Genomic DNA, 14,801 nt, shown 5'->3' with positions numbered 1-14,801 from the left:
ACGTGTTAAGACGTCTGCTATTCTAAAATATGTCGTTAAAAAGTCATATCAAGGACGCTAGTAGAATTTTCATACGTGTGTTTCATAGTGTATAACGATACTATTGTCTTTGATTAACATAACTCATTTAAATAAAACACTATTTTGACCGGATTGAAGTTATGTATTATTATAAATTTACAACTATTTAACATAATTTTAAATTTATCCGACGTTTCGCGTGCTTTACAGCGTGCGTGGTCACGGTGACTGAAGACAAAAGATGTTGAATGTCAAGAAGTATCACAGCTGCAGAGAAAGTTGCATTATCTGTATTTATTTCCCCGGAGTTGGTATCGACTAAAAGATGGAGGGTTTTGGCAAAAATGGCTCACGGTGTCCTCTATTTTCGCGGATTGTGTTTCTTTTTGAGATTTTAATTTGGATATTATTGGATCCCAGGTGTTAGGGTCCAAACTAAACGCAATATGTCCAGCAGACTCAAAGAACACATTGCAGACATAAGACATAGACGACAACAAAATCAGCAGTCTGTGACTACATACTAGATAGGCCTAATCACTACATACGCTTTGACCAACCGAAAGTACTTGCGAAAGAGAAAAGATTCTTCCCAAGATTGGTACGCGAAGCCATTGAAATCAAAAAACACCCCAATTTCAATAGAGAAGACGGCCTAAAATTGTCAAACACCTGGGATCCAATAATATCCAAATTAAAATCTCAAAAAGAAACACAATCCGCGAAAATAGAGGACACCGTGAGCCATTTTTGCCAAAACCCTCCATCTTTTAGTCGATACCAACTCCGGGGAAATAAATACAGATAATGCAACTTTCTCTGCAGCTGTGATACTTCTTGACATTCAACATCTTTTGTCTTCAGTCACCGTGACCACGCACGCTGTAAAGCACGCGAAACGTCGGATAAATTTAAAATTATGTTAAATAGTTGTAAATTTATAATAATACATAACTTCAATCCGGTGAAAATAGTGTTTTATTGTGTATAACGATGTTCGATATTTCGAGGATACAATTTGTAAATCTGCTAGTTACAGATTTAAGCTGAAATGTCAGTCATGAATGTCTTTCTCGATTCGATTCGATTTTGAATGGCTTTTATTCGAAGCGCCAGTCGTAGATTTTTTAAGTTAAAATTACAAAATGCATTTCTATTAATAAAAACAACATTAGGAACTGACCGTACCCTGGAGAGTTAATGTGGATATATTATTAATTATAAAATAAATGCAGATTTTTTAAAATACTATATTTCTACTAGCAGACTCGGCCAAGCGTTGCTGTGGCTAAGGTTTTTGTTATATTACATAGTAGTAAACTATTCAAGGGAAACGGTAGGAGAACACCAGCCATGTGGGCCCATGGGCACCATGCTTTTTTAGTGGTTATGCCATTAAGTTGTAGCTTATGTGAAACGTTGATACTTTCAACACAGCTGTGACTGTCAAATAATAAACAAATAATTTGCAATAAAATAGTATTGCGGGTATAAATGAAGATGTAAGACTATTCTATCTTTTAAGTTAGACCAAACTGCACACCGTATGCAAATTTGATTGAAATCGGTTTAGTAGTTTAGGAGTCCATAGCGGACAAACAACGTGACACGTAATTTATATATATTAAGATATTATTAATATTTTTTAACTGTGTAACCTAGTTTTTAAGCACTTATTGTACAATAAATATATATCTTCTATGCCAGGTGGGCCCGAGTCCTGGAATACGGGCAGCTGACGACCTCTGGATGGCAAGATATATCCTCGCCAGACTAGCTGAAGAATACGGTACCGTTGCCACATTTGAACCACAACCAATAGAAGACTGGCCTGGAAACGGCACTTTTGTCTACTTCTCTTCAAAGGATATGAGAGAAGAGGATGGAATATTGTAAGACATTTTATTTACTAATGATATGTGGTTAATGGATAAAAAATCCGTGAAACTCTTAAACAATAAAACAACAAGAGAAATTTTATTTCACAATTCATTTAAAAACAAAATAGAACTGGTTAGTCTTGTATTACCAAGAGAATTAAATGTATTAAATGATAATACATTTATAAATAGGGTATGGATATCATATCTATGTCATCCAAAAGTCCATAAAAGTCAAGTAAGTTTTTGTTACTTTTGCAAGACGATCCTTGTGCTTCTGAATGGTAATATATTATGTAAATATGTTGACGATTACATTATATACTTATTGATTTTTGGCTACGAGACCTATAAAGCTTGATTAAGCCTATATTCAATTATCGAAACAGGTAAATATATATATAAATCATTAACTTAATCACGACGCGGCGTGTGAGTTTTTTCATAACCCATTACAGTTAATATCCTAAAAAGTATGAGTATGATTACAATGTATAGGACTTATTTGCTGCAATTTAAAAACATTTGTCAACGGACGGTAGCTTGAATATACACAAAAACATTACATGTCAAAACGATGACCTGATAAGTCTAATTACATAATTTACCGCGCAGTTTGACAATATTATTACACACATTATTTGTATATCTTGATATCGTTGGTATTGTTTATCGTTTGAAATGTTTTAGCCTACGAAAATGCGGGTAGCGTCATGTAATTTTAAATTTTCTACTGTGTGATTATTTTCTTGTAGTCTGTAATTACTGTAGTTATATTTAATCTGAAAACGTTTTAAGTTGTCGCGAAGAAATAAAGACAAGGGTTCAATATAATATATTCATTAATTTAATTTAGGTCCTGAGACTTACTTTTTATCAAATTAAATCTGCTGGATCTAATTAAAGGAGGTGTTCTAATTATAAAAACGTTTAAGGTTGTCTGAAGTGGAAAGTTATCTGAGCGTCTTTTATAATATTTAAATATTTTTTATATTTTTAATAAAAAAGACGTAGCATGGCATACTTCTGACACACATATTTAAGCGCTACGGTTTTTGCTCTATAAAAATCTTGTGGATGTGCACACATTATTAACAAAAATTAGAGATATAAATTAATATCAGATCTTTGCGATCCTGTGCGTGTGTAATATTTCACGTGAATATTTCGTAATCTTTCGTAAATATTAAATAGGACGTAATGGAAAGCACCAACTAAATTATTACAGCTGTGGTTAAAGTAATTACACGTTAACTTAATTGCTGAAAACTATGTACACAAGTTTAGAATTAAGTTGAAATAAGATAATCTCGTATGAACTAATTCAAACTAAATAAGACAAATTAGTTAAATATTTGCTCTTTGTTTAATAATAATCTTTTATTTGCTTTGAAACTCTGTGTTTCCTTTCGAAAGTACAACAGAATAAGCCACTAATCTTATATATAAAATTCTCGTGTCACAATGTTAGTTACCTCTTCCGAAACGGCTTGACCGATTTTTATAAAATTTTGTAGGGTGTCCACCACAAAATTTTTATTTTTTTACTTTTTATATAAAAAAAATTTGTTTCTGTTTTTTCATGATACAGCATACAAAAATACATACAACGCTTAATTTTCACCTCTCTACGATTAACCCCTATTTTTTATTATAGTAAATAGTTTTTATTGGACAAAAAAAATGTTTCCTCGAAATAATACGAGTATACATGGCAAAACAACATTTGCCGGGTCAGCACTTTGGCACTTTTATGTAATAATATAACATAAAAGTGCATAACAATGTATATGACGTAAGCTAAATACATAAATTACTAATAAAAAAGTTTGATTACGTACGAAGTTAAAATTCCTCATGAGGAATCAAAAGAAGCTTTATTGAAAAATCCGTTTCATTGTTCTGTGTTCGGTGTTTAGAAAGCCAGTCGTAAGAACTATAGTACGAATAATAAATGAAAAAAAGGTCGACTGAAAGCTCGAAGTCGACTAGATTAAATCGTATATCTCTTGATCTCAGCAAAAAGAAATCTTAGTATCATCTAGTTAGCACGTTGCCGTGGGTTATACTAGAATTAAATCTAGTAAAAGTATATATACATGAGCAGTGTTGGCCTAGTGGATTCAGCGTGCGACTCTCATCCCTGAGGTCGTAGGTTCGATCCCCGGCTGTGCACCAATGGACTTTCTTTCTATGTGCGCATTTAACATATGCTCGAACGGTGAAGGAAAACATCGTGAGGAAACCGACATGTCTTAGACCCAAAAAGTCGACGGCCTGTGTTAGGCACAGGAGGCTGATCCCTACTTGCCTATTAGATTTAAAAATCATCATGAAACAGATTCAGATCTAAGACCCAGACCTAAAGTGGTTGTAGCACCACTGATTTATTTATGCGACTTCTTCGATATAAAGAGTCCCTTCTGGAATTGTGCTGCGATATTGCGGGCTAATCGATTGTGAGGAAGTTGCATGGATCTGGTTAGCGCTGCGTCTTCTAAAGTTCACGCGTCATTTTCACGTGTATTCATATAACATTTTTTCATAAGTATCTAACTGTCTTCAGTTTGACAAGAGGGAAGTGTGAGAGCAAAAATAACACAAATAAAAGAAAATCTTGAGGTGGGCGTACCTTATCTCTAAAGAGTGTTAAGAATACACGACCTATTTTTAGACACCGAATATACACAAAAAGGTTCCGTTTCAGAAGTACAGCCACAACACTGTGACACGAGCGTGTTATTTAATATGTTTATATTAGTTAATAAAAACGTTCTTTATGTTGATTGGACAAAACCTTCTTTAAATTTAACGCAATAGTAGACACTTTAGATTTATTTTTGAATTTGATTTTGAATAATTATTAAGATAAAATATAGCGATAAACACGTTTTTCCAATACTTATTAATTTTACTTATTTATTTATTTATTAGTAATCTTACAGCTAACATACATATTATTTTTAAACAAAACACTTAAACAATATAAAAAGCCAAGACAGATTATAAAGTTAAACAATATATTATATGAAACAGAAAACTATTAAGTACATTTATAGACAAAAATATATAAAAAAAATTACAAAAAAATATGAAATTTAACACTAAACATCAAATAATACTTAACATTACAAAGAAAAAATGTGAATATTATTGCTTTAACAAAATCAAAATCTTCCCGCCTCTTCAAATTCTATTATTATAAAAATAATATCTACAAACATCAGTATATAAATTGTACACCCAATATTTAATATTCACTAATTGGTTGATAAAGTTGTAAAAAAGTATGTTATAAGGAAAATGGCTTCCTACAGGGTTATAGAAAGGGCGATTGACAAGTTGTCTCGGCGTCACGGAGCTCATATAAACGAATATGATGCCAACAATGGCGCTGACAACGCGAGACGGCTTACTGGGAAGAATGGAATGCCGAACATGAGGGATTTTACAGCTGGTAATTTTTTCTATTACACAATTTATAGCTTACCTAAGTGATGATACTTAGATCTTGGATCGATATTATTCATAAAGTTCAGTACTCACATACGGTATTACTCGATCGAGCTAAACTGTCGAGTAAAACCCATTAGTACGGGAGGTAGCAACGTTTGAAAAAAAAGAATTTTAGGTCAGCTGATTTTGTGATATGTCTTCCTTCTTGCACTTCCGGTTAGAGTCTGGGCAATCTGGCTGGCGGTAGTGGTTGCGTTCATTAGTGCGCATCCTATCTGTCCAGCTAAAAATCCTGGATTTTAAAAGCATTTTAAGAAGCGTAATTTTTAATTTTTCGTTTTTAAATACGTCTACCTGACATACTTTTTTTATTGCCAGACATTTTTCACGTTGCTAACTATGTGCCAGACGCGATTTTAAGTTTTATTTTTATAAAAATTTCAAAGCATTTTAGAATGTCTGTAATTTTAATATTATGTTATTTAAATATAAGAAAAACTGAAAATGAATTTGCCAGACATTAATTCGGTTGTTAAGTCTTGAATTAAAATGATAAAGTTTTGCAGTATGATGAAGCATTGCATTTTAAGAAGCGTAATTTTTGATTTTTCCTTTTTAAATACGTCTACCTGACATACTTTTTTTATTGCCAGACATTTTTCACGTTGCTAACTATGTGCCAGACGCGATTTTAAGTTTTATTTTTATAAAAATTTCAAAGCATTTTAGAATGTCTGTAATTTTAATATTATGTTATTTAAATATAAGAAAAACTGAAAATGAATTTGCCAGACATTAATTCGGTTGTTAAGTCTTGAATTAAAATGATAAAGTTTTGCAGTATGATGAAGCATTGCATTTTAAGAAGCGTAATTTTTGATTTTTCCTTTTTAAATACGTCTACCTGACATACTTTTTTTATTGCCAGACATTTTTCACGTTGCTAACTATGTGCCAGACGCGATTTTAAGTTTTATTTTTATGAAAATTTCAAAGCATTTTAGAATGTCTGTAATTTTAATATTATGTTATTTAAATATAAGGAAAACTGAAAATGAATTTGCCAGACATTAATTCGATTGTTAAGTCTTGAATTAAAATGATAAAGTATTGCAGTATGATGAAGCATTGCATTTTAAGAAGCGTATTTTTTGATTTTTCCTTTTTAAATACGTCTACCTGACATACTTTTTTTATTGCCAGACATTTTTCACGTTGCTAACTATGTGCCAGACGCGATTTTAAGTTTTATTTTTATAAAAATTTCAAAGCATTTTAGAATGTCTGTAATTTTAATATTATGTTATTTAAATATAAGAAAAACTGAAAATGAATTTGCCAGACATTAATTCGGTTGTTAAGTCTTGAATTAAAATGATAAAGTTTTGCAGTATGATGAAGCATTGCATTTTAAGAAGCGTAATTTTTGATTTTTCCTTTTTAAATACGTCTACCTGACATACTTTTTTTATTGCCAGACATTTTTCACGTTGCTAACTATGTGCCAGACGCGATTTTAAGTTTTATTTTTATAAAAATTTCAAAGCATTTTAGAATGTCTGTAATTTTAATATTATGTTATTTAAATATAAGAAAAACTGAAAATGAATTTGCCAGACATTAATTCGGTTGTTAAGTCTTGAATTAAAATGATAAAGTTTTGCAGTATGATGAAGCATTGCATTTTAAGAAGCGTAATTTTTGATTTTTCCTTTTTAAATACGTCTACCTGACATACTTTTTTTATTGCCAGACATTTTTCACGTTGCTAACTATGTGCCAGACGCGATTTTAAGTTTTATTTTTATAAAAATTTCAAAGCATTTTAGAATGTCTGTAATTTTAATATTATGTTATTTAAATATAAGAAAAACTGAAAATGAATTTGCCAGACATTAATTCGGTTGTTAAGTCTTGAATTAAAATGATAAAGTTTTGCAGTATGATGAAGCATTGCATTTTAAGAAGCGTAATTTTTGATTTTTCCTTTTTAAATACGTCTACCTGACATACTTTTTTTATTGCCAGACATTTTTTACGTTGCTAACTATGTGCCAGACGCGATTTTAAGTTTTATTTTTATGAAAATTTCAAAGCATTTTAGAATGTCTGTAATTTTAATATTATGTTATTTAAATATAAGGAAAACTGAAAATGAATTTGCCAGACATTAATTCGGTTGTTAAGTCTTGAATTAAAATGATAAAGTTTTGCAGTATGATGAAGCATTGCATTTTAAGAAGCGTAATTTTTGATTTTTCCTTTTTAAATACGTCTACCTGACATACTTTTTTTATTGCCAGACATTTTTCACGTTGCTAACTATGTGCCAGACGCGATTTTAAGTTTTATTTTTATGAAAATTTCAAAGCATTTTAGAATGTCTGTAATTTTAATATTATGTTATTTAAATATAAGGAAAACTGAAAATGAATTTGCCAGACATTAATTCGATTGTTAAGTCTTGAATTAAAATGATAAAGTATTGCAGTATGATGAAGCATTGCATTTTAAGAAGCGTAATTTTTGATTTTTCCTTTTTAAATACGTCTACCTGACATACTTTTTTTATTGCCAGACATTTTTCACGTTGCTAACTATGTGCCAGACGCGATTTTAAGTTTTATTTTTATAAAAATTTCAAAGCATTTTAGAATGTCTGTAATTTTAATATTATGTTATTTAAATATAAGAAAAACTGAAAATGAATTTGCCAGACATTAATTCGGTTGTTAAGTCTTGAATTAAAATGATAAAGTTTTGCAGTATGATGAAGCATTGCATTTTAAGAAGCGTAATTTTTGATTTTTCCTTTTTAAATACGTCTACCTGACATACTTTTTTTATTGCCAGACATTTTTTACGTTGCTAACTATGTGCCAGACGCGATTTTAAGTTTTATTTTTATGAAAATTTCAAAGCATTTTAGAATGTCTGTAATTTTAATATTATGTTATTTAAATATAAGGAAAACTGAAAATGAATTTGCCAGACATTAATTCGGTTGTTAAGTCTTGAATTAAAATGATAAAGTTTTGCAGTATGATGAAGCATTGCATTTTAAGAAGCGTAATTTTTGATTTTTCCTTTTTAAATACGTCTACCTGACATACTTTTTTTATTGCCAGACATTTTTCACGTTGCTAACTATGTGCCAGACGCGATTTTAAGTTTTATTTTTATGAAAATTTCAAAGCATTTTAGAATGTCTGTAATTTTAATATTATGTTATTTAAATATAAGGAAAACTGAAAATGAATTTGCCAGACATTAATTCGATTGTTAAGTCTTGAATTAAAATGATAAAGTATTGCAGTATGATGAAGCATTGCATTTTAAGAAGCGTAATTTTTGATTTTTCCTTTTTAAATACGTCTACCTGACATACTTTTTTTATAGCCAGACATTTTTCACGTTGCATTAATTATTCATAACTTACATTTAGTAATTAGGACAATTTAAATAAAGTGTTGATTATTAATTTTAATCTAATTTTATATTCCTTTTTATGCTCGTACTACAAGCATTATACTGCAATACTTTTTCATTTTCATTCAAGGCTTAGCAATAGAATTAATGTCTGGCAAATTCATTTTCAGTTTTTCTTATATTTAAATAACATAATATTAAAATTACAGACATTCTAAAATACTTTGAAATTTTTATAAAAATACAACTTAAAATCGCGTCTGGCACATAGTTAGCAACGTGAAAAATGTCTGGCAATAAAAAAAGTATGTCAGGTAGACGTATTTAAAAAGGAAAAATCAAAAATTACGCTTCTTAAAATGCAATGCTTCATTATACTGCAATACTTTATCATTTTAATTCAAGACTTAACAATCGAATTAATGTCTGGCAAATTCATTTTCAGTTTTTATTATATTTAAATAACATAATATTAAAATTACAGACATTCTAAAATGCTTTGAAATTTTTATAAAAATAAAACTTTAAATCGCGTCTGGCACATAGTTAGCAACGTGAAAAATGTCTGGCAATAAAAAAAGTATGTCAGGTAGACGTATTTAAAAAGGAAAAATCAAAAATTACGCTTCTTAAAATGCAATGCTTCATCATACTGCAAAACTTTATCATTTTAATTCAAGACTTAACAACCGAATTAATGTCTGGCAAATTCATTTTCAGTTTTCCTTATATTTAAATAACATAATATTAAAATTACAGACATTCTAAAATGCTTTGAAATTTTTATAAAAATAAAACTTAAAATCGCGTCTGGCACATAGTTAGCAACGTGAAAAATGTCTGGCAATAAAAAAAGTATGTCAGGTAGACGTATTTAAAAACGAAAAATTAAAAATTACGCTTCTTAAAATGCTTTTAAAATCCAGGATTATTACCTGGACAGATAGGATGCGCACTAATGAACGCAACCGCTACCGCCAGCCAGATTGCCCAGACTCTAACCGGAAGTGCAAGAAGGAAGACATATCACAAAATCAGCTGACCTGAAATTCTTTCTCGAAAACGTTGCTACCTCCCGTACTACATGGCATGAGCTTTCGTCCACACATTGAGCATTGATCTATCGAGTGAGGCGCGCCGTTTAGTATTCACCGAACCGTTCGAGCCAAAGAAAAAACGTAAAAGAAGGTACTGGATTAAACATTGGTTAGATTGCCGTTCTGATTACAGCCACGTGAACTTGATTGAAGAGCTACGAGTGTGTCCTGAAGATTATAACAATTAGTAAAGGGTGCCTCCAGAGCTATATGAACACGAGCTCTTAAAAACACGTGTTTCAATCACGATAAACAATACCAGACTGACGCTCGCATCGCGCCACTCGCAGTCACGTACACACGTTCGAGTCAAGATTGACGGCTCGCTTCGAGTAGGTTCGAAGGAAATTACTTTCATTTAATTCCATCGAGCCGGCTCGGTGCGAGCCTTCGAGCTGTGAGTTTTGTGGTCCACACGCTGATTTTTACTCGACTTCGAGTAATACCGTATGTGAGTACTGACCTTTATGGTTGCAAATATTGCAAGTCAATTCTAAAAAAGTAGCGAACGTGACACGGGTTATTCATAACGCTCTCGCTGAAGCATGTAGCTGCATACAAACATATTCTTTAACTGGTTCATGAAAGGATACGAAAAACTTGTACAAGAACAGACTTATGGTTAATTATAGTAGATCTAAATCATAGTATTGAAAACCACTCGTTATTATTACGACTGGTTTGAGATAATCTAAAAATATACTCCGCACTTGTTATACCTCCCTCCCTCCATTTCCCAAAAATGTATATAAAGCCTCCATGTCAGTGTATTGAATAATACACGTGGTATTTGATTAGAGTTTTATGTAAATATATTTTTAAAGAACTTACACTTAGCTATTCATCGACATACACATACAATTTATTACTAACAAAAACACACACACAAAATAACAATAATCAAAGAAAAAAAAATTAATGAGGCATATCAAAATAAAAATTGATTTTCCTTTTCCCATTCGGTTCGTTTCAAGTGTGTAATGCGTGTATGCTGTGGTTTTAATTAGCCTTGGCTCAGCATTATGCTGAGGAGCAGAATATTCCACATCGCTGGTCATTCTGCAAGAGACCACAGCCGCTAGTTTGCGCCACGCGCAAGAAAAGAAAGAGAAGGAGATCTATTCAGAGTATATTATGAGTTTACGATTAGTTAAAACCATTGAGTTGAGATGAAAATAATTTGAGCATAAATCAATTAGAAGCCGATAAATGTCTTTTTGTTCCCTTTTAGTTGTTAACTGATTAAGAATGAAATTAAAAAAATATATATTTTATGCTGGAAATTTATTTGTTCACGTAATTTAATAGACAACTTTAGTTCTAAGAAGAAGCCGCTAAGTGAAGGGCTTCTTTATTAGGGATAACCAAAAGTTGTAAAAGGAAAAACGAATAATTAAATAGGAAAAATTTCTTTGTCTGTTTCCTTTGATCCCTAGGTATATCGCTTCCTAAATATTTATAACTAGCTGACCCGGCTAACTTCGTTCCGCCTTAATAATAATATCGTTGTTACTTTAGTTAAACTTATTTTAGGATTCCATTAAGGTGATAACTTTTTTTGCAAATAGAGAAATGTTTTATTGCTTGCCATTGCAAAAGAAGAATGGCAGTTTTACACATTAGGCCTCTTCTCTCTATCGCCAATATTGCGATACTGCATGTTAAAGCACTTTCTGCTTTACAACATTTTTTGATGAGGTAACACATGTTTTCGATCAAGATCAAAGCCTGGTTATGCATCTCCTTATTTACCTCAAGTTCGGAATTTCTTGAAGTGACACGAATTCGACGTAAAATGATGCGTAGTTTTGTCAACAAATGTCACCACATGCCGTGTGCATTTGTAAAATTAATTAATTTATTTATTGTTATTCGATAACTTATCCGATATTTTATTACTTATTCTGCTATTCGGAGTGGAGAAAAATCCATCAAAAAAGACATAACTAACATCGGTCCAGCCGATCTCGAGTTATAAGTGTTGTAACAAACACGACTTTCTTTTATATATATAGATATATTTTTCTGCTCTAATTTTACTTTTCTTTTAGTTACCTTAATTGAGTTCTAATTCGTTACTTCTCTCAATAAATCATTTTTTAGAGATGATCTCTAATATGAGATCTTTAATATTTTACTTTTTTTCAAACTCAAAATATCTTTATTGATATAGGTAAAAATATATAGGAATCGTCAGAATGAAGTTAAATTAATTGTAAATTTACATTTACTACCAGTTCGCAAGTCAAGAGCGTAGGGCGGGTAAGAAGAACTGGCAAGAAACTTTCCGCCAATTTTTTTTAATCGCCAAGTATTGAGTCATACAAATTGTTTGAACTGGAGCAAATCAATCCCAAGGAATATGATCATTTAAGTATTCCTCAAATTTATAAAAAGCTTTAATGATTAATTTTCGTTTAACGAGGGCTTTGAATTTATTTAGTGATAATTCTCTAATTTCGCTTGGGAGTTTGTTGTAAAAACGAATACAATTTCCATATAAGGAGTGGTTTCCTATGCAATATAGTTGACATTCTTGACATTTTCTGGACGTAGACCTCCTCCATTTTCCTCCTGTGCACCCTGCACTGGCATCTCTATATCCACTGGGAGCCAACCTCCTTGACGATGTCGTCAGTCCACCTATTCCTGGGGCGGCCCCGCGGTATTTTGTTCTACCGAGGTCTCCATTCAAGGAGCCTGCGGGTCCACTGGTTCTTGTCCATGCGCGCTGTGGCCTGCCCACCACCAATAAGATGTTGTGACAGACGTCGCTTACGCCGATCTTTCTTTTCTTTCTCCGATAAGAGAGCCAAGCGTTGCACGCTCCATCGCCCGCTGCGTGACTTTGCTTTTCGCCGTGCGTTATGGTTTCGGCACCATTAGTAAAGACAGGCAGGATGCACTGATTAAAGACCATTCTTTTGAGTGCTATAGAGAGCTGTCCCCGCATATCTCCATTCGCTACAAAACCTGCCCATGTCTGCGAAATACGCCTCTCGACTTCAGCTTGACTTTCGCATCCCACGCACACACATGACATATGACATATTACAAAAGCATTAAGATGCGAACGTTATAAAAACGTACTGGAAACATACTTAGCGAAAGTCTCTGAATGCTACCCTAAATCTCAATCAATCTTATTGACTGATGAATAGACCTACTTTGTGCTATAGTTAAAATGGTGTAATGATAATGATTGAATTATATAGATGAAAAAAATAAGACGAAATACAAAAGTGATAGATGCCTTACTTTATGTCCTAAATCTGAAGTGGCAATAGGCGGCAATATAATAAAACAAGTTACGCAGATAAAAGGTGGTATGTAAAGACAACATAACGAAAAGACCAAGAGGAAGAAGAGGGCGCCTCAATAAAAGGTGGCTAGAAGAAATAGAAGTGGTAGCATGGAGCGAAAAGAGAAAGGAAGCCTTGGAAAATTTGGAGGGGCCTTTACCCTTGAAAGGGTTCCGATCGACGGTACTGAAGGTGGCGTGGAAGGATATAGGCTAACAAGATCACATATTAGAGTGCCTAACGCCAACCAACATAAACAGCAAATTAAAAAACTACTTTTATATGCATTTGTCGCGCTCCTAAACAAGACTTCTATGGTTACATTAATACAAACAACAGCAGTTTTCTAATTTAAATTGTTAAGATTGTATTATATTTTTTTTGTAAAAACAGAAATTAAAAAAAAAAATTAAAAAATCTAAGCTGTATACTCTTTTTTTTGTAATGATTGGAAATTAAACGGAGTTTTATTATTATGATTATAATGACAATAATAACAATATACACTAAGTTTTAGCAATATAAATAAAAATAAAATTTAACCGGATTAAAGTTATGTATAAATTTATAATTATTTAACATAATTTTAAATTTATCCGACGTATCGCGTGCTTTACAGCGTGCGTGGTCACGGTGACTGAAGACAAAAGGTGTTGGATGTCAAAAAGTATCACAGCTGTAGAGAAAGTTGCATTATCTGTATTTATTTCCCCGGAGTTGTTAAATAATTGTAAACTTATAATAATACATAGCTTTATTCCGGTTAAAAAGTTTTTTCTTTAAATGTGTAAAGGTTATGTCAATAAAAGACAATACAATATAAATAAGGCTTGGCTTTGATTTCCATCATTAATGTAGGAAAATTATAAAACATAAAACATAAAGTGTGCCCCAATAGTTAGGTAACTTAACACCACATAATTGTATAAAATTTAAATTGTCGAGTAGCTTTTATGAATTTTCGAATGATGTAGTTCATATAACCTTCCAGGCGTTGCAAATCGGAGCTGTTCAGTTCGTATTCCGAGACAAGTATCGGAAGATAAACGAGGTTATTTGGAGGACCGACGGCCCGCAGCAAATGCTGACCCGTATAGAGTGATTTCAATTTTGCTACGGACCTGTATATTCGATGAATGAAATGGAAAATTGTCGTTCAGTGCATTATTATGTTATTGTTTTGTACGTTTTTGATCGAATAGATAAAGGTTTATGTTGCTAAGTATTTTAATTGAACGTACTACCACTATGTGGAACCAGCTGCCCACCGATGTATTTGATATATTCAACTTATGTACTTCAAGAGAAAGCGTATTAATTCTGAAAAGGCTAAGCCCTCTGTCAATCTGAATGTCTATGGGTATTATTTAACATCAGGTGGTGAAAAGAAAAAGAAATAACCAAAAATTCGATATTTAGCGAATATAGAATGCAATGGTCACTTTATAACGTGACCAACTAGATAATACCAAAGCGATTGAAGCTTTTGTTGTCATCTAATATATAAAATTCTCGTGTCACAATGTTTGTTCCCATACTCCTCCGAAACGGCTCGACCGATTCTTATGAATTTTTGTATGCATATTCAGTAAGTTTGAGAATCAGCTACTATATAT

General features: G+C 32.0%; 1 protein-coding gene across 1 annotated transcript in view; it reads left to right on the top strand.

Moving 5' to 3' along the window:
• Positions 1-14,407, top strand: part of LOC125056175 (glutamine synthetase 2 cytoplasmic-like) — a 35,810-nt gene extending 21,403 nt beyond the window's left edge. The window contains exons 6-8 of the mRNA XM_047659153.1: positions 1,729-1,913; positions 5,219-5,358; positions 14,177-14,407. Of these exons, the coding sequence (XP_047515109.1) occupies positions 1,729-1,913; positions 5,219-5,358; positions 14,177-14,325 (474 nt within the window). The 3' untranslated portion in view covers positions 14,326-14,407. The remainder of the gene's footprint in view (positions 1-1,728; positions 1,914-5,218; positions 5,359-14,176) is intronic.
• Positions 14,408-14,801: the final 394 nt, after the last annotated feature.

This window comes from Pieris napi, chromosome 14 (assembly GCF_905475465.1).
Source record: "Pieris napi chromosome 14, ilPieNapi1.2, whole genome shotgun sequence".
Classification (NCBI taxonomy): domain Eukaryota; kingdom Metazoa; phylum Arthropoda; class Insecta; order Lepidoptera; family Pieridae; genus Pieris; species Pieris napi.
The sequence above is the reverse complement of the archived record's forward strand: the minus strand, read 5'-3'. Positions and strand labels throughout refer to the sequence as shown.